This window comes from Triturus cristatus, chromosome 6 (assembly GCF_964204655.1).
Source record: "Triturus cristatus chromosome 6, aTriCri1.1, whole genome shotgun sequence".
In the NCBI taxonomy this organism is placed as follows: domain Eukaryota; kingdom Metazoa; phylum Chordata; class Amphibia; order Caudata; family Salamandridae; genus Triturus; species Triturus cristatus.
In genome coordinates this window covers 666869925-666893041 of record NC_140589.1, presented here as the reverse complement: position 1 = coordinate 666893041, position 23117 = coordinate 666869925, and the positions used below count along the sequence as shown (strand labels likewise).

The window sequence follows — 23117 nt, the reverse complement described above, 5'->3', positions numbered from 1 at the left end:
ACCTCTTTCATACTCTTCCTTCACATGAACTCGTCAGAAGAACGGAGTATTATAATAATTCCTTTATCCAGCTATTACATCAGCACCAATTAGTGGTTAATACAACCGATTGTTGGGTGTGTGGTCTTATTCCACATACCACAGAGAAAGGAATGCCATATCTAGTTCTTCCCTTTTCTTATGAGGGTTCCCCTTGGGCTTACTTTGTCATTTTCTCAAATGCTTATCAAAGCAAATTCAGACGATCTGTTAGTTCACAAATTAATTATCCGGATTTTAGTCATAGTTCTTTGATTAAAGGTATGGTAGTTATGGCTAAAATCATGGAGAATAGTAAAATCCCCATTGACGAAAGAAAAGCATACACTAATTGGAACGTCACCCAATATACGTCTAGTCTCAGTACTAAGGTTGGAAAAGGACAGTCCTCACCGATTTGGACTGTACCACATCAGGGTAACTTCTGCTTACAAATAAATGATCGCCCTTCTGACACTACACAAAGGAATAACTGCTCCTACACGTACGTTTATACCTCCCAAAACTCGCCTCCTCTAGTGCCGTCTCAAGGCACCTATTTCATCTGCTATAATAGAGCTTACACTTGGTTACCAACGGGTTTCTCTGGTACTTGTTATATAGCCTTTCTTCTTCCCCCTACTTACACCGCTTCCGCAAATCATCACCGAACCCGATACGGCAGAGGGATTATCGATTCAAAAGACACAGCAGGACAAGAGGGAGGAGATTTCCTTAAAGGTTTTCTTCCCTTCTGGGGTCCAATGGCTAACAGCAGAAATATAAGGCATTTGGTCCGTGTCGTAGAGACTACAATAGACATCACTGTAGGAGCCTTAAGTAACATCACAGCAGAACTACAGGCGGATCGCCTTATGACATTGCAAAATCGAATTGCCTTAGACTTTGTTCTTGCTGATCGTGGTGGAGTATGCAAATTGATCGGGTCAAGTTGCTGTATTTGCATACCTAATGACGCTCCGACAGTATACCAAGCTATCTCCAAGTTGCACATAATCTCCGAGTCTATTCATCAGGACGAAGGAGATTGGTCTTTAACGGAATGGTTTTGGGGACTACTGTCCAAATGGCATTGGAAAGCATTAACGTTCCTTGGTATAATCCTGACCATTATATTTTCCTGTTGCCTTTGTATGCACTGTGGTCCCGCTATCTGTGATCTTTGTGCTACTATGTGCATCCCAAAACCCAAACCACAAGTAACAGAAAACATAAGAATGATGTTACAGCAACAGCTCGATGACCTCATGGCTATTGACGTGGACTCAGATTAACATGAGTCTATCTTGCCTGAGTTCTGGCAAAAGGAGGGTCTGAGGAACTTCGATTTTCGATCACGATCGAATCGACCTGCCATTTTGTGGCCCGCCGCCATTTTGTGTTACCATCACTCAGGCAGCACGGCGAACAAAGTCTATTCTGCTTTTTCTGTAGCCCGGTGTCGAAATACGCCCTCAGCCTCCATTTGCGAAGCTGGTGTTAGAACTAGCCGAGTACACTAATCCCTGTCTGGCTTTTCTAATCCACGTCTCAACTATCTGTTGGCTCACACTATTCTTTCCTGACTTTATCTTATCGACTGGCCTTCACTGTCTCCTGCTAGCATTCTCTCATTTCACAACTGTCCTCCAACACACACAAATGTATCTCACCACCTGCAAGTTAGTTATGAATCTGTTAATGTATTAACTTGAGGGTGGGGTGACAAACCCAGTTGGAGGAGAGGTCTCTTCGAGTCATCTGATATTTCTGTTTTCAAATCTTTCCTATTGGTTCCGCCTTGTTTTCCAACTTGCCTTATTGGCTCTTTCTTGTATGCTCTGGGAGTGTATTTTGTCAATAATTGTATCATTGTATAGTATTTAACATGATGCGCCACAGAGTGAAGTGGCAGTCTCCTGAGAACCTACTTTGTGTACTTCTAGGGCAACTGTACTAGCTGCAGCTAAATAAATCCAATCTTCTAACGCCGACGGAGTGTCCCGTGTCTCTGTGTAGCGAAGCAGGAGAACTCCGGAGACCTTGGGCGTACCCTGCGCCGCCAGACTCAAAAGGTTCTGGTTCTTCAAAGCCTCTATCTGAATAAGATGATATGCCCCAAAGGTATACATGTTGAGAAAAAAAAAGTCCAAGTCACAAGCATGTTTGCCAAAACCACAATAAAAAAGAAAGCAAAATATACCTTCAATATCCTGAAACTTAGAATGTTGTAGCCAGATAGATCTCAGACCGAATGGCACAACCCGCAACCAATCACCATTCTAGAATACATTTTTTACACAATTATTTTTAATTATTCCATGGTAGAAGGTGCACGGCCCATAAAAGTAGCAATGATGATGTTCATGTCTAAAAACAACTAGAACCAAAGATCCATGACTGAAGTTGTGAGTAGGTCAGTGCAAAGCCATTGAAATACTTACCTCAACAAATGCAAACATCAGGGCATTTTCTGCCATTTTCATCTGCTGCTGGGCTTGATTGACACGCATAGAAAAAGCCTCCCACTTTTCTTTTAGCAGCACATCTAAACAGAAAAAATAATGAGTAAATTGTGCAACAAAGTAAAAGAGGAAATAAATTAAGCAGTCTCTCATTCTTAATGAAATGCTTTAACGTCTTAATTGCTTAAAATAGCTGATGAACAACAGCCTCCTCATTTTTATAGTTGATTTGCGTTTGAGGGCACACTGATAAAATAAAAAATAATATGATCACGAAAGAGTACAAATACAAAGTGATGAAGGGACAGTCATTAAATAGGATGAGGAGCCCTGAACATAATTACCCTAGTGAGGAAAATGGCTGCTTTCAAACCTTGAATCTGAAAAGGTTTTGTTTGAACAGTGGGAGAATGCAACAGTTTTACTTGTGTGGGACTACAATACTCTTTAGTAACTGTATATTCAAAGTACTTTCCTTTGATACAAAAATATTTCTGGTGGATACTACATCTTTCTGCTGATTCATCCCCAAGGAAATATCCCCAAGTTCAAGATTGGAGGGACTGTGAAACTATTCTCCAAGCAGTCAATCTCCAGCAGTGCCACACAACTCCAGTGGCAGGATCATCCTCCCCAAAAGTGACACCACCAGGCTATAAGCTGCAACATCTAGCATGCAGGCACCAGTTTCATCATGATTTTCCAATGCCCAATCAAGATAGCGAAAAAGAACCACAACAAGGTTATCAGAACGGACAAAAAAGTAACTGTTAGCCTTGAAACGTTATTAGGATTAGCACTACCTCAGAAGAGTAGAAGGAATGACAGTAAGGAAATCCGGGAAGACAGAGTATCCACCAGACAGAGTACATTATGCTTCTGATGAATACTTCTTTTTGCTTAATCCCCACCTCATGAAGAAGTCCCACCGGGATGCTGGACTGAGTGGTGATGGCTAAACAAGGAAGAATTGAAAAACAGCTCCAGCACAATAGCAAATGCTTCTTGCTTAGGAGCCAAGCAGTAAAGTTTGGCAAAAATGTCCAATGAGGACTAAGAAGCTGTTCCGCAACTAGCTAATGGGACTCCTGTGGTCAGAGCTAAGACCACCATGGCTCTGGCGGGATGTGACCTAATACCGGGTCTGGTGGCTTAGTGGACTGATGCATCCACTGCAGAGGCCTGTGTTCGGCTTCATGGCGACAGGTTCAATTCTGGTGGGTCCACTCAGCCCTTCATCCATCTGAAGTCGATAAAGTGAGTACCATGGAGTTGCGTCACAATAAAGATCTGTTATTCAGCGCCAAGATACCCTTGGGTGAAAGTCCCCCATACAAATACACGTTATCTTATACCAGCAAACAAATCTTTTTCTCTTAGTCACAGTGTAACTGATCTTTATACAGAGGTGACCCAATGAGAGATGGGCACAGGTTTCTTCTACAACACAGCATTAACCTTCATTGCCCCAGAAGACAAAACTGCATATTCACTTGATTCTATCTTGTACGATAAATGTAGTATGAGACAGCCCCCTGAAGATTCTTTCTGTGCAACCACTCCTCCTCTTTAGACGGGCGAGGAAGGAGAGAAGAAAGGCTGAAGAGTGACAGACTTCCTTACTTGGCAACAAGACACCAAGTTTGGCAAAAAGGAAGTGTTGGTAGAACATAGAATTCATACTCAAAAGGCTCACAGGACAGCTTTCCTGTGGTTCAAATAGAGATGTCATAATGAAACCAAGAACAAGGACAGGCATGCGTGTAAAAGTATGCTAAACCTTTCAAAAACCTGACACAAGGGGCAACTTCAACAAAGAATGTTGGTCAAGCATAAACTAAGAACATTACACCCAACTACAGTTTCATCATCGAGATCGACAAGCCCAGCTGAGTGAGGAAAAGCCAAAGTGCAAAACATCTGACAGTCAAGCCTCGAAAGAGGCAAGGTTCTTAGCCCAGCAGTAAGAAACAGACTTGTTCCAGCATTGTGAGAAAGAGCCATCTTTCTTGCATGGTATGCCCCCACTTTTTGCTGAATTGCTGAATGTACTTTGACTGAGTGTGCCCTGGACTCCTGCCAATCAGGTGCCCAGGGCCTATGTTCCTTCCCTTAAAACCTCAAACCCAAATTGGCAAACCCTGGCCACATGTCAGCCCCTGGTAAATGGTACCCTGGGTACCCAGGGCTTTGTGACCAGGGAAGGCCTCTAACGGTTGCAGCACTCATTGTGCCACCCTTAGAGGCCCTAAACCCTAACACACACACACACACTGCCCTTGCAGGCTGAGTGTTTGGGTACAAGACAAAACAAAGAGTCGACATGGCACACATCCCTGTGTGCCATGCCCACCACCTACACTGCCCTGGCATACATCAGCCACCCCTCTACCTGGGTGCCCTATGCCAGTGGTGTGGGCACAGGAGCATGAGCCCTGTGCCCCTACAGTACCCAGGTCCATTCCTGGGCACTAAGTGCAGTGCTGCCATTTAAGAGTATATGGTGCTGAGAGCTCGTCAAACACAAACTCCATAGAACCATAACGGCAACACTGAAGACTGAGAAGTTTGGTATCAAACCTCTCAGCACATTAAACCTGCAATAATGCCAGTGTGAGATTTAATGTACAAAGCACTACAGAGGGCATCTTAGAGATGCCCCTGAAACCTAACCTACAATCCACGTCTGGTGTGGGAGGCTGCCCAGACATGTTGCTGGACCCCCGGGTGGAGAGCCTCCGCTCTCCGGGCCCTGCAACAATGCACATCCTGGGCGAGGTGCTAGGTCTCCTCCCCCAGGATGGGCAGGGGGAAGCTCCAAAGGCATGACGCCTGTGTGAGCTTCTCCAGGTCACTTGCTGTACCCAGCAAACTGGCCCCCACCAGTTCTGACCCCCACTCTGGCGGGAAGACTGGCCGGAAACCCCAAATAAGGACAGGGGATGTGCCAGCCTTCCAACCCCACTCCTCAGGTGGGGGAGGCGAGGTGAAGCACATCTCCGGGCGTTCGCCATCTTGAAGATGGGAGGCCCTGCCCAATCAGGACTAGGCCACTGTCCCCTCCCACAGGAGAGTGGCAGGATAGGGGGTGTACCCGCCCCAGGACAGGGAGCCAGCGGTCCCTGCCCTTAACCTACCTGTAACGGCCCTAAATGTAGTATTTAGGGGCACCCTGAACCTTCCTCCCTTAGATTCCAGATTCTAAAACAGCAAAGAAGATCAAGAAGAAAGAAGACCTGCTGTGCAGCTGCTAAGAAGAGGAAGACACCAACTGCTTTGGCCCCAGCCCTGTCGGCCTGTCGACCCTCGAACCTGCTCCTGCTAAATCCCGGCACCTACTGTGGCCAGCAACCTCACAAAACCCAGAGGACCTGGCTACCTTGTGACTGAGCACCTGCGACTGCCACGAGCAGTGGCTCTGCTCAAAGCAATTATCTAACCCCTGGCATCAGCCCGGAACTGCGAACCCTGCACACTCTGCACCCGCCAAGCCTGGCCTGTGCCGGAGTGGACAAAGACCCAGAGGACGTCCCCCCGGCGACTGTGACCCCGAATACGGCACCCATGGACCCACCTCGACGTTCCCGACGACGCCTGCAGCCTCAGAACCAGGGACCCCCCCCCCCCAACTGCGATCAACAGAGGGTAAGATTTCCCAACACCAAAAGGCACCCCTGCACCCGGCGCCCGGCAGCCCCCTGTGCCCGACTTCTGGGTACCTACCTATCCTCCAACTACCCAACTTACCTCTCGAAGTGGTGGGCACACCTGAAGAATCTTCGTCCCCGAGCTTGCAGCCTTTGTTCGTCCTGGAGCTTTTCCATAGCAATCCATTGAGCGCCCGAAGGCTCAAAAGTACCCTGCACCCAGCCACCCAAGTGGCCCTGGCAGTGCAACTTCTACTCCTACCTACTTCATCATTAGCCCTGAGCAAGTCACCAGGAGCCCAGCTCCAACAGCCACGTGGCCTGCTAGTCAGCAGCCACCAACCAAGGGCCCCCTGCCTTCCATAGGATAACATTGGGCCTAACTCACTCTGCAACCGGCAGCCCCTGTGCCGCTGAGGGTGCAACAACTGTACTTACCTGACCCTGGGAGTCTATGCCCAGAACCTTAACTCTGCAAGTCGAGTACTTACCCCCAAAGCCGATAACCCCACTTACCTGCTAAGTGAATTTCCTTCGATAGGATAACATTGGTAATTTGATTAGAAAAATGTTTCGAAGTGTCAACTTTTGAAATAGCAAAATATTGCTTAAAAATCACAACAGTAACTAAAACGAATTTACTCACTAAGAACTGTCCCAGGACTGAATCTAGGATCCAGTCCTGGGGTTAGAAAAGTAATCCTGAAAGTAATCAATTGCACATAACTTAAAATTCCCATTGAGCTCAATGTATTATTGTGTTTGAAACTGTGTTGCCTAGTACAACAAACTATTACCTGCAAAAGTCAATTGCGTATTGCAAAGTATTTAACTAAAGCATCTCATTCCTAGAAAGTATATTTTGATACCTATTGTTGGTTCTAAAATAAAACAACCATAAATTGTTTATACAAACCATTGGCCTAGAGTTCAGTTCTTGAGTATGTGAGACCATTTGCTGACTGAGTGTGTACAACAAATGCTTTACACTGTCCTCTGATACGGCCTTACTGCTCGACCAAGCTACCACTTTAGAGAGTAAGGTTATATCTAACTTTAACCTCTGCCAAACATCTGGGGACTGTGGAATTTCTGTACACACTGTACCTATTTGGGAACAGTATATACAGAGCCACATTCTTACAAATCTAGCATTTCATTTGAAGCATCACGACCATCCCTCACAATCTCTGAAAACGAGCACTTTGTGTAGTCTGGAAAGTTAATGATAGCAGGTATTGCTGTTTCCCCCCCAAGACGTGAACATTACTTTTAAAGACAAAAGAGACACGGGCCAGAAGGCAAAGCTACTCAATGAAAAAAACAATTTTTTGCCCCACAGAATAAAGGCATTTCAATCTATCAGTATGGCCAAGTGAAAGGGATGCTGAGCGTCGTCTATGGATGGTTGGGGGAAGCTCAGGCGGTGGTTAATGCAGGCAGGTGCTTGATTGTGTAGAGCCGTGTGTGTGTGGGTCAGCAGCTTGTATTGGCATCTCTTCTGCACGGGGAGCCAGCTGTGTTTCCTGAGGTGGGGTGTGATGTTGTTTCGTCAGCGAAGACAGAGGATGAGTCTTGCGGCAGCGTTCTGTATGATCGGAAGTCTCTGTAGAAGGTGTGCAGCGATTCCTACATAGAGGGCAATGCCAAAGCCCACTTGGCTGGTTATGAGAGCTTGTATCACTGTTTCTCATGTGTAGTGTGAGAAAGTGCCATCTTTCTTGCATGGTATGCCCCCACTTTTTGCTGAATTGCTGAATGTACTTTGACTGAGTGTGCCCTGGACTCCTGCCAATCAGGCGCCCAGGGCCTATGTTCCTTCCCTAAAAACACAAAACGGCAACATGTCAGCCCCACGGTTAATGGTACCCTAGGTATCCAGGGCCTTGTGACCAATGAAGGCCTCTAAGGGCTGCAGCACTCATTGTGCCACCCTTAGAGGCCCTGTATATATATATATATATATATATATATATATATATATATATATACATATATACATATATACATATATACATATATACATATATACATATATACATATATACATATATACATATATACATATACACATATATACATATACACACACACACACAGCCAGCTCTTGTAGGCTGGGTGTCTGGGTGCAAGACAAAACAAAGAGTCGACATGGCACGCATCCCTGTGTGCCATGCCCATCCCCTACACTGCCATGGCATATATCAGCCACCCCACTAGCTGGGTGCCATATGCCAATGGTGTGGGCACAGGAGCAGGAGCCCTGTTCCCCTACAGTACCCAGGTCCATTCCTGGGCACTGTAAGTGCAGTGCTGCCATTTAAGAGTACATGGTGCTGAGAGCTCGTCAAACACGAACTCCACAGTACCATAATGGCAACACTGAAGACTGAGAAGTTTGGAATCAAACTTCTCAGCACATTAAATCCCACACTGGCATCAGTGTGGGTTTAATGTACCAAGCACCCCAGACGGCATCTTAGAGATGCCCCCTAAAACCTAACCTACAATCCACGTCTGTTCTGAGGCTGCCTAGGCTGCCACACAGCAGACATGTTGCTGGACCCATGGGTAGGAGAGCCCCTGCTCTCCTGGGCGTGCCACAATGCACATCCTGGGCGAGGTGCTAAATGTCCTCCCCCAGGATGGGCAGGGGGAAGCTTCAAAGGCATGACGCCTCTGTGAGCTTCCCCAGGCCACTGCAACCCCCCACTCTGGCGGGAAGCATGGCCGGAAACCCCAAATAAGGACAGGGGGTGTGCCAGCCTGCCAACCCCACCCCTCAGGTGGGGGAGGCGAGGTGAAGCACATCTCCGGGCTCTCGCCATCTTGAAGATGGGAAGCCCTACCCTATCAGGACTAGGCTACTGCCCCCCTGCCACAGGAGAGAGGCAGGATAGGGGGTGTACCCACCCCAAGACAGGGACCCATTGGTCCCTGCCCTTCACCTACCTGTAACACCCCTAAATCTAGTATTTAGGGGCACCCTGAACCTTCCTTTCCCAGATTCCAGAATCCAAAGAAGAGCTAGAAGAAAGAAGACCTGCCCTGCAGCTGCTACGAAGAGGAAGACACCAACTGCTTTGGCCCCAGCCCTACCGGCCTGTCTACCCTCGAACCTGCTCCAACCCGGCATCTCTTGTGGCCAGCAACCTCACAAACCCCGGAGGACCTGGCTATCTTTTGACTCTAAACCCCTGAGACTCCCATGAGTAGAGGCTCTTCTCAAAACCTACTTCTAATCCCTGGCAGCAGCCCGGAACCGCAAACCCAGCACACTCTGCCCCAGCCAAGCCTGGCCTGTGCCGGAGTGAACAAAGACCACGAGAACAACCCCACGGCGACTGTGACCCCGAGTCCAACCCCCAAGGAACTCCCTCGACACTCCTGAAGAAGCCTGTAGCCTCAGAATAAGGTGCCCCCCCCAACCGCAATCAACAGAGGGTAAGATTTCACGACACCAAAAGGCACCCCTGCACCCGGTGCCCCGCGGCCCCCTGTGCCCAATCCCGGGGTACCTACCTATCCTCCAACTACCCAACTTAACTTACCTCTCGAAGTGGTGGTGGCACCTGAAGAATCCTAGTCCCCGAGCTTGCAGTCTTTTTTCTAAACCGGAGATTTTCCATAGCAATCCATTGAGCGCCCGAAGGCTCAAAAGCACCCTGCACCCAGCCACCCAAGTGGCACTGGCAGTGCAACTTCAACTCCTACCTACTTCCCCATTTGCCATCAGCAAGTCACCAGGAGCCCAGCTCCAACAGCCACGTGGCCTGCTAGTCAGCAGCCACCAATCAAGGGCCCCCTGCCTTCCATAGGATAACATTGGGCCTAACTTCATCTGCAACTGGCTGCCCCTGTGCCGCTGAGGGTGCAACAACTGTACTTTCCTGACCCTGGGAGACACCCGAGTCTATGCCCAGAACATTAACTCTGCCACTTGAGTACTTACCTTTAAACCGATAACTCACTTCTCTCCATAGGGTAACATTGACTGGCTTTTCCTGAAATTTCTTTTAAGTGTGGACTTTTCAAAACTTAAAATATTCACCAAAAATCAGCCGAGTAACGAAAACGCTCACCTGCTCTTAGGTGAGCTCTCAGTGCTGGATCTTGGTGCCCAGCACTGACTGAAAAATACTTACAACTGTACTTACCAGTAACCCAATTTTCTCCTATAGGAAATCATTGTCTGTTTTTCTGTGAAATTTTTTCAGTGTCAATTTCTGCAATCTTTAAATATTCTTTAAAAATCGTATAATATCTGAAAACGTAATTACTTACCTGTTTTGGATAAAGGTCCCAGTACCGAGTCTAGTTACCCTGTACTGGATTACAAAAGTAACAAGAACATACTATACCTGCAACTTGCATTTTCTGCCATAGGGAATCATTGACTGTTTTTGGTGAAATATTTTCTAAGTGTCAACTTTTAAAATAGCAAAATATTGTCTAAAAATCATCACAGTAATTAAGTCGACTTTTATCACTTGCTTTCAAGTACTGACCCAGGACTGAATCTAGGATCCAGTCCTGGAATTCCAAAAGTAATCCTAAAAGTAATCTGTGGCAAATACCTCAATGCATTACTGTGTTTAGAATTGTGTTGCCTATTGCAACCACTTGTAACTTTCTACAAAAGTCAATTGCATATTGCAAAAGTATTTATATAAAGCGTCTCATTCTGAGAAAGTATATTTTAATACCTATTGTTGGTTCTAAAATAAAACAAGCATATATTTTTTTATATATGAACCATTGGCCTAGAGTTCAGTTATTGAGTGTGTGAGACCATTTGCTGACTGAGTGTGTGCAACAAATGCTTTACACTGTCCTCTGATACTGCCTTTCTGCTCGACCAAGCTACCACTTTAGAGAGTAAGGTTATATCTAACTTTAGCCTCTGCCTATCCTCTGAGGACTGTGGACTCTGTACACCCTGTACCTATTTGGGAACAGTATATACAGAGCCACTTTCTCACATGTAGGGTTAGCCACTTGAAAATCTTATGTAGCATGCGTAGAGTGAGGAAGCAGGTGGAGGAGACTGCATTTATATGTGATTTCATTCTGGGCTTGTTGTCAATGATGATTCTGAGGTTTCTAGCATGGCTGGAGGGTGTGGGTCATAGATCTGATGGCCACCAGGGGTCCTTCCATGTGTTGCTGCTGCTGCCAAAGATCAGTCCTTCTGTCTTGTCTGTGTTCAGCTGCAGGTGATTGTTCTGCATCCACTCTATGTTTTTCATGCATCTGTGTAACTTGGTTCTGGTAGTGGTGGGGTTGTTGGTGAGTGAGAGGATGAGTGGAGTGTTGTCTGCGTAGGAAATTATGTTGAGACTGTAGGATCTGACTATGTTGGCCAGCGGGGTCATATATGCGCTGAAGAGCGTGGGGCTGAGGGATGGGCCCTGGTGACACCGCAGGTGATCCCCTGCAGTTTAGAGGTGGATCCACTGAGTTCTTCCAGAGAGGAAGGAGATGATCCATTTGAGCGCGTCCTCTTGGATGCCGATGTGGTGGAGTCTTTCGATCAGTATGTGGTGGGACTTGCCGCCCCGAAAAGTGGTAGGGAAAGCGTTGTGGTTCAGTTTTGCCAAGGACGCCTGAATCAAACAGCTTTCTGGAAAAGGATGAGCCAACAATAACTCTGGCTCGAAAGGCGCAGGTCCATGGCGATGTGACACCTATCTATGAGTAGTCATGACTGAACAATTTCTTTCATGCATCAACAAGCTTGAGCATGGTCTTGTTGAATGTTAAAGGAGGATCAGAATCGCTTTGGAAACTCTTTAAAGATGCTAGACTTCAGCACAGCACTTGGGTGCAGCAATTCAAGCACACGTGCAACCTTCTAAACAACAGCCATGATGAAGAGACTTCCTCTGAGGGAGACCCCGCAGGATAGGCTCCATACCCCTCGAAGAGATTTATCAAATCCAATGGCATTCTGAAAGTCTACAAAAAGCTCAAGAATTAGAATATGTTTGGTCGCAGGGGGATAGGAGCATCCAAATAGTTTTCTTCAGGGCAATAGAACTAGAAGTGTCCAGTGTGTATTAATCCGAGTCAAAGAGCTCTTCCTTGTGAGCAAACCTCTTCTGCGAGTAGGGTCTACCAGAAATGGATTCTCAGAGCAGGCTTTCAACCTTCTCTGTTGTGACTCTTAAGATTGTCTTTGTTTTCGAGGGCTGAGGTCAATAACAGTGCATCTGAATGCAAGTGTCAGAGCCTGGAACTCTGAACAAAAAACAGAATTGGCTCAGGGGAAGAATGAGCCAACATTTAGAGCGACACTGCCAACTCCTTGAGCATTCATTAGAGCAGTCCTTTTTCCTAGAAGAGGACCTGTCCTTCCTATGGCGTTTCTGTATTTCATGGAAGGGCTCTTAGGAATGCCGCTCTACTCACACCACCAAGAGCAGCTTCGCCTTCTGCTCCAGAATGCCTTTCAGATGCATGGACCTGCAGAAATCACAGGTCGAGGGATTGTGTAGATAACATGAGAAATGGACAAGGACATCTGTTTATGACATTGTTGAAAGGTGATATAACCCAAACACCTTATGAGGTGCTATTTGTAGAATTTTGGGAAAATCAAAATGGTAAATTTAATACAAGATGCAAAACCAAAGAGTGCCAGACCTGCTTCAGTAAGGCACGAAGAAAAAAAAAAAAAGCAAGGATATTCATATGGTGAGGAATTTGCAAGAAGAAATATCCTCAGAAAAAGATTCCATTAAATCTCAACTGGAAAGTGGCCCACGGTTTTCCTAAATAATGTCAGGCTAATGGACTACATATCCATGGCAAGTCATCTATACCGTAAAACGTAATTGCAGTTAAACATGCATCACCTTTGCTTCCAAAAGGTCAGGGCAGCCTTGCCAAAATTGCAAGGGGAACAAACTCAGATATTTGAAAATCAGAATCATTCTACTAAATAGCATTGGGTTGCAGCCCTGCTGTGACCTTTGCAAAGCAACAGTTCAGCTCAACACCCCCGACAATTGACCAAATTGTATGTGGGACACAAAATGAGCAGCCTTTAGTAGACTACTTCAGATTGGCATTCATACTTCTGCACATGACAGCTCTCATTCAACGCAGATTTCCTCACCAGCCTCATTTCCTTGAACTTTGAGAATGGCCGAATTTAAAACATGCTGCATTAGTTTAAGCAAATCATGCCAGCGTCTTCGTCTGTAACAGGTCTGGATATGTCCCAAAAATGTTGCATTTTGCTTCCTTGAAAAAGTCTTTGTGAAAAGCTCCTCAAACACCTCTCTCAGGGGCAGCCAAATCATACGATGATCTACTGGTTTGTACCTAATAAAAAGCAAAATAAGCAGTTTACCACCAAAAGTAAAACTTTAAAACTGTTGACATATTTTAACTACACTTTACTGACACATAATCTCCTTCAAATCTCCCACCACTTTAATAATTTAGCTCAGTCACTTATACAACAACTAACAATAACCAAACAAATCATGTTTAAGTGTTTTAAGGTGCACTGGGGTTTGGAACTGAGCTTTACTCAAGTGGGTTGTTTTTTTCAGAGGCTCTTTCATATTTAAACATTCAGATGGAGCAACAAACGCTATGAAATGAACCCTCCCCCACCACCACACTGTTCAAAGGGGATTTTGCGAAAACGTTCAGCATGGCCATAGGCACATGAACTGAATGCTTTCACTAAACATTAACACTCACCTTGCATCAGAAGACAGAACACCATGGTTCAACTCATCTAAGCTCTAACATTCAACACAACCAGAAAGCTACTACGTGGTGTAAACAGTTTGGCATAATTCAACCACAATTCCTTGGCTGTAACACCTACACTGTAGCCCCACCACACTGAACACCACGCTGAACCAAGCGACATACAGCATAACACTCTTGGGGGGGAAAAAGCAAACACAAAAATTGCCCCCCATAACAATTTAACAGCAAGGATGCCATGCTTGACAAAAATCATTCTGCCACAATTCCATCTGAGAAAAGCAAGTCAATCATACTGTTCATATACTGCAGCTGCACTAGTCATTTATTGTAAATGCTTTCAATAACAATACTTGGAAAACATTTCTTTACATTCTTCGACCATGCAAAAGAGTGCACAAAAAACTGTCTGAACAAATAGGTCATGGATAATATTGGCTATCAAATGCAATAATGTCAGAAATCATAAACATACCCTCCCAGGAGGTCTGCAGTGTCACTCTGCTGGTTCATATTCACAACCCTCAAACGATGGCCTAATCACAAAAGAAAAAAAGTATATATTAGGAGTGAAATCCAGATATAGCTTGCAAGGTACATTCTAGGGTTGCTGGGGATTTGTGTGTTTACTGGAAAGTATAGAGAGGAATACTATTTACCACTGATGCCCCAACTAGATAACCATGTTGCACCACACAGGTACTTGACTCTCAAGATAGTAAGGGGGTGAGTGTGAGTGTGTGTGTCTGGGGCTAAATCATATTTGTTTTCACACTTTTGACAAGGCAATATATCAAACAGATAAATTTAGAACGTACAAAAAAAAGGTCCTACTGCCTAATTGGGAAGAGTATTCAATCAAAATATGTTCACAGTGCCTGCACTAGATATTCTATAACCATGAGCAGTACTTATAAATTTCAAGTCACCAGGTTTTCATAGGCTGTCGCTCATAAGGGGTTTTGGTTTTTGCGAGCAACAGATCCAGGGAATGGTTTTCACTCACTGAAGAAAAAACCTACTCTACTCACAAGAATAAAGTGGTTGATTCCCCTCACCGACGAGGGAGAGCAGGTTTCAAGGGGACCTAAAAAGGCATTTCTATGGCTGGCATGTCAAACCTTAAAAAATCAAACCTTCCCAAAGGAGGGTTGCAGTCTTGTGTGGCATGCTCATAGGGTCCACATGGATTACCTTTTCTACACAGTGTGGTTTGCCTAGATTTGTGAAAGCGTCTCCCTACCAGGGAGACGTCCCCTTCGTGCACTGCTGAAATGTCCAAATGACTGGACTTCACTTGTTCGTGAATGTAACCAAAACGCTCACAAATTGTTCGTAAAAAAATTAAATCCACAAGGTTGTCAGTTTAAGTAGAACAACACAGGATTTATTCAATCATCCTGGGACCTTTAAATTTTTTAAATCTGCATTCCAATTTTCAAATCATGATATAATGATGCAAATCAAATTGCTATTCCATAACCCAATGCATTTCGGGTTGGTTTAGCCCTTCGTCAGGGGTAGGTTCAATTCTGTAAGTGAAAATAAAATGACACAAAGTCGAACAAAAAGATAGCATACAGTAGAGTAAATAAATCTTATGGTATGATGAAAGCTTGTTTGCAATATGGTGACCGTTAATATGCAAGCAGATGTCTAACTTCTGTTTATTAAGACGTGCCATTAGTATCTTAGGCTCTGCAGAATAGATAATGTGATTATAAATAAATGAAAAAAAATTGCGACTCGTGTGAAACTGACAAAATACTCTGTGTTCCACAAATCTCCGTAAAATGAAAGAATTTTGTGAGAACGCACACCTCAATAATATTAGAGGGTATCATTTTCTGTGCTTCCTCTATAGCGAAACACAAATGGAAATGAAAAATGTGTAGAAGGTCTCAAGCATAAGGAGGGGACACAAGCTAGCAGGTCCTACACGTGAGGAAGAGGCATGTTTTGTGATCCACCCTCTACCCAGAAAATGGAAATTAGTCAATCGATCATATGAATCTATTTAGGATTTAATGCAAGTGAAGTTTTTGGGAAAAACTATTTATTTACACAAGATTTTGTGAACGAGTAACGAAACTGAGAAGAAATAAAAAAAAAAAGAGGACTTGTTCTTTTCATTCTTACCCGTCACGTTAGCAAGATATTGCACTGTTGATGTTTTTCCAGTTCCAGTCTCTCCCACCAGCAGCACTGGCTCACCTTTGTCAATGCACACTGAAAGCTGCTCAAGAAGTACAGAGGAAGGGCGGGTAGCAGCGAAGGTCTGTCTATCCCTAACACAAGAAAAAAACATTTAACTTATTACAGTGGGAACCTTCAATGCGGTGTGTAAATACATTTTATTTTAAATGGTCGCTTAAAAACTATTTTTACACAATATGCAGTAGTAAAATTGGAACATATTGATATTTTGGGAATGTATGTCAGTCATTACAAGATATTTTTTTAAAACATCTGGAATGTAACCTCTATACAATACTACACTACTTTGTAGCTAGGTTTACAATATGTAAATCCTCATACACATCATATTACACATATACCAATTAGCAATGAAATATGGATTTCAATGGTTTCGTATAGTGGGCCAGGAGGAGGCCAAAGGTCAAGAAAGAGCAAGTCCATAGTCCATTGAATTCCATATAAGGAACAAATTACTTAGGTGTAACAATTGGTTTGAGCTTGTACTGCAGTAGTACCACATGCTGTCCACTCCTGCCATCTAGTTTTGAGCATGGGTGTTTTTACTTTAAGGAAGAGTCTTTGGTTTCCAAGTGACTTGTGATCCCTCCCCTGAAACCCACAACGCACAAGCAGTAGTAACCTTTTCTCACTACAGAGAAGTGTGAGTAGGTGTAGAAATACAAAGCACTAAAGTCTGTGTGGACTGGTAGCCAAGTATTTATTCAGTACATCAGTGGATGTCAAATGATATACCATGAGCTCACATCTGGAGATGTGAAACAGCACATGTGAATCTACAACCCAACTTCAAACCAATCGTTACAGGAAAGTAACATTTTCTCTTCACAGCATGTGCAGGTGTACTTCAGGTGCTGTGCACAGACTGAAAAGCAGTATCCATCTTTATTGAGCTATGGCTTGCGAGTAGACATCTGGAACTCAACTTTCAAAGCAAGGTTTGACCAATCTGTGCCTCTTGTATGGTATGAATGTCCATACAATAAAGCTCAGCAAATGTAAATAGAAGATCAAGTAGCAGCTTTAGAAATCTCTGGAAGCGTAATATTGCCTAGTAGAGTTGCAACTACTCTCTTTTTGCAAGCTCAATGTGCTTTATGCAAAGTGTAGTGTGTGCTTGGTTTTGACATACATTTGGCAATCTAGCAAGGATTACATTGGAAATAGGTTACCCAGGTGAGGGCTGTGAAACGCTACAAAGAGCTTCTTGGTTTGTAGTGGGATTTGTACGATTGCCTTCGAAAAAGACTTAAGACCTTCAGTGAACAGCAGATCTGCTCTGAAGAAACTCCACAAGAGAAGACTGAAGCCTCTGGACCTGCCAAAACCAGACACCTGAACCCACCACTCCACCTGCCGCCTCCGTCCAGAGCTGAAATGGGCCAATGGTTCCAACAAGGTTCCATAGCTTGAGTCCATTGTGGTTTAACCCCTCCTGGACTCCCCAACATCGCCTGCAGCCTCTGCACGCTGACCCCTTCAACCACAACTGCTCCGGCGAGGAAAAACCCAACACATAAGGACAACTTTGCACCCGGCCTTGGAGAAGAGGACCAACGGAGTCTCCCAGTCAACGAGCATCGCATGGCTTGAGCCCACTTGCTGGTTTAGCCTGGCTGGCTTCCTAGCCAGAGCCGGATGCCTCATTTTACAGTGACCGATCCCCGTGGAAACGCATTGGACTTTGGACACTGATTTGCACCCTGCACCCAAATGCTGATGGTGTACTGTTGGTGCTGCCTTGGACCTTGCCCACAACTCATCTTAACCCCTGGAGATTGGTCCTGTAAGTCTATGTACTGTACCTGTTTGCAGAACTTAAAGTGAAAAGAATTTATATTTAACAAGCATTGGAAATGCAATAGGTCTCGCATTTGTTTGAGTTAGAGCTATTGTCATTGTAAATGGTAATGTCTTTTACCTATGTGTTACGGAGTGCATGAATGTGGCGTGTACTGGAATTATGTGAGAGGGATTGGATTAGTTATGTAATTGTGTGGCGTGGAATTATGTGGCAAACTGTGTGTGTGTGTTTGGGGTACCATTGTATACATTTGTACGGGAGTATATTGGTTAACGCAGTGTGCCAGTATGTAGCACAGGGTTTCACTTATGTTTTTTCACACACTATTAGGAAGCACAATTAGAACGTACTAAGCAGATATAACCAGCGTGAATGACACGCTGTGCGAAAGCGGATCTAACTAGGGCAACTGAAGGCTGTGTTATTATATATTCATTTGGGCCTTTGTTTTACAACTGATGCAGGAAATACAGGTATTGCCCATCTGGGAGCTTAATCTTTTTCTGCTGCAGCTCTCTAGGTGTCCCCAACCCTCACAGTACGTACATTAACCACCTCCGCTATCTTCCCTACGATGTAAATCTCTGATGGTTCGGCCAGGTTTGCAGAAGGCATAACTACAGAGCTGTCTCATGGCAATTGAAAGGTGTAACCTGACTTGCACATTGTTATAACTGCTAGTGCCACTCAAACACGTGTGAGGGCAGACTGTGGATTGCTGTTTACAAAGGGTATATGTCTGCCAAAATCTGACTCTGCCCCAGTCACAGCTGGGTGTGTTTTTAAGGGCACATTATGGATTGTAGGAGGGGTATGTATCTGCCAAGATCTGACTCTGCCCCGGTCAACGCTGGGTGTGTTTTTAAGGGCACATTATGGATTATCACTAGCCTCCATGTTCACCAGTCAGGGCCAAAAGAATCAAACATCTTAACTTTGGGAATTACAACCTACTTTAGATGGAGGACAAGTGGTACCAACATCTAAGTTAATGCTGTTTGAAGTGTTGACTGATGTCAAACTAGGTTTGACATCAGTTGCTCACACATTCATCTGCGGAGACAGACACATACAGTAAATACACTTATGTATTACACCAAAATCCTTTACCTACATCACCTATTCAGACCAATGTATCCTCCAATGTGCTGATACCCAGGACTAAAATTTAAAACCGACTTCGACATCACGCAGTAAGTATCATTCCATGACATATTAGAAATCCTTAAGAGTCATGCCTTCTAGGGCTGCACACACATACAAGACCGACCTCTTCGCGATTCGTTTTGTTTGGAAGAATACATATATTCCCCAAACCATTTTTGCCAATTGAGCGCACAGTGCCTTCTGACAATTCTATTGCCCACCCTACTCTCACCGTTAGCGCTATTGATGCGCGCGGTCACTCGTCCCGGCAGCAGCGCATCCTAGTAAGCATCTTCATTTTAAACGAATAGCGCGCCTCCTCCACTTCTGGATTCGTGTCAAGACGTGAACTACACAACCGGAAACGGAGGGGCGTTACTTTACGTGAGGCCAATTCAGCTGCCATCTTGGGGAGGTCGAGCTCGTGTCTGCTAAAATACTGTCAATGCCAAAAGACAGCATGTGCATATACTCGCAACACCACCACTTAAAAAAAAAATTGCAGTATAACAATGTAAAGCTGTTGCTTAGCATTTTCATTGAAAACTTTCTATTCAGGAATCACATTTTCTATATAGTTTCAAGGGCCAGTTCTACACAGAGTCTGATCCCACACACTCTTAAGGGCATATCAGAGGCAAAGAAAAAAGGTAATAAACCTTTACCTACTTATCCAAAAGTGGCCTAAACAGTTTGTCCAAAGTGATAAGGACACAACCTTGGCTGACCAAACAGTATTGTACATCAGGGAAAACACTACATCTGCTGTCATTATCTATCTGGAGATCTTATTCCATTCAATCTGGTCATTAAGACCAATTTGGTCCGCCTTTTCAGAGTAAATCCAACGTGCCTCTTTCATTGCAAGTGTTCTCTCAATACTATTCGAGTCACCTATTACTTTTTTCAACACCACCCACTTCACTGCCTTATAGTTGTGTTGGTTATCTTTATAGTGTTGAACCAACCTCGTGGTCAGCTTCCCATTTTTGATTGTACTCAAGTGTTCTTGTATCCTCACTTTGATTTTTCTCGTTGTGAGGCCAATATAGTTTAACCCACAAGGGCAGGTTAATCTGTAGATGATGTTTGTTGAATTACAATTGGTAAACCTATTTAGGTACCACTTTCTCCCATTCTGCAACTGCACACTCTTAGTCTTTTCAGTGAACTCACATACTGAGCATCCACCACACGGGTAATGCCCAGATGGATTGGATTTATTCATTGTTTGTAGTATAGGCCTTGTATGGACAAGCTTGTCCTTGAGATTCTGCACCCGTTTAAAAGCAAACCTAGGTTGGGGAATTTGGTACTCATTGGTGGAAAGCAGGGACCAATGTTTCCTAATCACCTGACGGACTTTGGTCGATAAGGGGTCAAAAGTCAATACCACGGGCAAACAATCCTTTTTTTCTTTTATATTCTTTTCCAATAATACCTCCCGTGGAGTGTTATGTGCTCTCTTGAGAGCTCTGTTGACAATTCTTCTGGGATATGCACGCTGTACCAGTCTCTCAGTTAAACTTTGACTGTTGCAAAAAATCAACAGTGGAAGAGCAGTTCCTTCGAAAACGAAGAAACTGCCCTACCGGGAGGTTATCCCTCAAGGCTCTGGGATGAAATGATTGACAGTGTAGTAATGAGCTTTTATTTGTGGGTTTCTGATGAACACTAGAGCTTAATTTATTATCAACTACACCAATGTCCAGATAGGTAACCTTTTCAGTACTTATGCTCCAAGTGAATTTTAAACACTCATCACGGTCATTCAGCCATTCCAAGAATTTGTAAAGATGACTCTCGGTCCCTGTCCACACGCACAAAATATCATCAATGTACCGCTTCCAGAGGCAAATATGACTCTGGAAGGGGTTTGATGGATGGTATAAGTGATGCACTTCAGACTGGCCTAAATAAATGCAGGCCAGGCTCGGCGCAAAAGTAGCACCCATTGAAGTACCGGATACCTGCAAAAAAAGATCATTCTTGTAAGAAAAATAGTTGCGAGTCAAGGCAATCTCGATACATTGCATCACGAAAGATTGAGGAGTGTCATAAAACCACTCCTGTCCCCCAAGAGCGCTGCTGCCACCAGCGTCGCGTCCTGGGGGATACTCGTGTACAGAGATTCAATATCGATCGTCACTAACAATTGTTGTGACGGATCAAACTCCATATCTTGGATAATGTTCAAAATATCCGTGGTGTCCTGGACACAAGACATCCGTTTCAACACTGACTCTCTTAAAAAGAAATCAGCAAACTGGTATAGCGGTTCAAGCACAGAGGGGAAATCCCCGAGACTATCGGGCCTAAAGGGGAACTTGTAGGGCTAAATGTGGCACAGTTAAATGTGTTCTTATAAATGCCAGGTCTCTGGTTAAGCACGCCACAGAATGTGCAGTATTCCTAAAGGAATTAGATATTAAAGTGGCATTTATTACAGAATCATGGGCCGACTTGACCTCCGGTCCGGATCTGGTAAAGGCCACCCCTCCTCCAGGCTATGTCTGTTACACTTTGAACAGACCCACGAGGAGGGGTGGGGGCCTTGCAATCATCTACTAGGACGATTTGAACCCCATTTTTCAGCCAGCACCAAACACTTTTTATGAGGCACTGTGGTTTAATTTTAACTTGAAGCATTCGAAGAGTTTTAGGGGGTATTGCTCTATCGTCCGCCAGGGCCTAGAGCAGGGTTCCTGGATACAATAGACACCCTATTAGAAGAAGGAATGTGTGCAGACTCATTTACGGTTCTGAGGGATTTTAACTTCTTTCTGGAGGATCCAGGGGATTCAGATACGCTAAACCTCGATAAAATCTTGGCGACCGGAGACTTGAAACCGGTGGAAGGTCCCACGCACCTCAAGGGGCACACTTTAGATGGGATTTATACTAACAACCCCGATCTCTCTGTACATGAGGTTGTTCCTCTGGCTTGGTCAGATCACAGGGCGGTTATCTTCGAATTGTCTGACTCTAAAGCATTGATACCTAGTCCGGGGTCTTCCAAGATGTTGGAAATTAGATCCTGGAGGGATCTAGATGTGGCTTGGTTTGAAAAGGAACTTAAGAGTTCCTCTCTTCCATTCCCATCGGACATTGATAGGGCAGTGCAGGGTTACTCTGACTGGCTTGATAAAGCCTGCAAAAAATTAGTCCCTGTGAAAAAGTGGACCCCCAGGCGTACCAAGCCCTCTTCTCCCTGGTATTCGGATGAACTCAAGACTCAGAAGCAGGCATGTAAAAAACTTGAACAGGTTTGGAGGAAGGAATACAAAAACGCAGACAAAGAAATTTATAAACAGAGCCTCAGAAGTTATAAAGACTTACTGTTTGAATCAAAAAAAGGAGTTCTAGGCCCACGAAATTCTCCAAGCAAAATCAAACGCAAAAGAACCATTCAAAACGGTGAAGAAGCTAGCGGTGCCGAATTCGCCGAAGGTTATTAGCAGTCCAGGCCTGTGCAATAAACTGGCATCCTGGTTTCAACAAAAGGTGGGAGGTATTTACTCCTCCTTTTCTATAGGCCAATCTGGTACCGGATCTTCCTCCCATAGTAAAAGTATGGCAGACTGCCACACTGGATCGACTCTTGACCGGTTCCTCCCCTTAGAAAGCGTAGACACGCAAAAAATTCTGAACTCAATTAGTTCGGGCTCCCCCACTGATCCTTGTCCGGTTTTTATTGCGAAAACCGTCTCGGAATTGATCGGGGTGGCTTTACGTCAGTTCATCAACGACATCTTGATCTCAGGGCATTTCCCAAAGGCTTTGAAAACTGCTTCCATTCTCCCCTTGCTGAAAAAGCCAACGTTGGATCCCTCAGACCGGGGCAGCTACAGGCCGATTTCACAGCTTCCAATGCCAGCAAAAATCGTTGAGAAGGCTATGAATAGCCAGTTGAGCACCTATCAACATACCAACCATATACTCGACTCAACGCAATTCGGTTTCAGAGCAGAACATAATACTGAACTGGCCCTAATTAAGTCTTTAGACGAAGTTAGGGAGGCCCTGGATGGCGGTGATAGAGCTGTGATGATCTTGTTGGAACTCTCGACACCCTCGACACGGTCCATCTTG

The 23117-nt window shown here is 44.6% G+C and overlaps 1 protein-coding gene across 1 annotated transcript in view; it reads right to left on the bottom strand.

The window, feature by feature from the left end:
- MDN1 (midasin AAA ATPase 1) overlaps positions 1 to 23117 on the bottom strand; it is a 2002810-nt gene that overhangs the window by 1749665 nt on the left and 230028 nt on the right. Inside the window, exons 14-17 of the mRNA XM_085611158.1 lie at positions 15998 to 16146; positions 14334 to 14394; positions 13251 to 13459; positions 2463 to 2566 (exon numbers count right to left, since the gene is read on the bottom strand). Of these exons, the coding sequence (XP_085467284.1) occupies positions 2463 to 2566; positions 13251 to 13459; positions 14334 to 14394; positions 15998 to 16146 (523 nt within the window). The remainder of the gene's footprint in view (positions 1 to 2462; positions 2567 to 13250; positions 13460 to 14333; positions 14395 to 15997; positions 16147 to 23117) is intronic.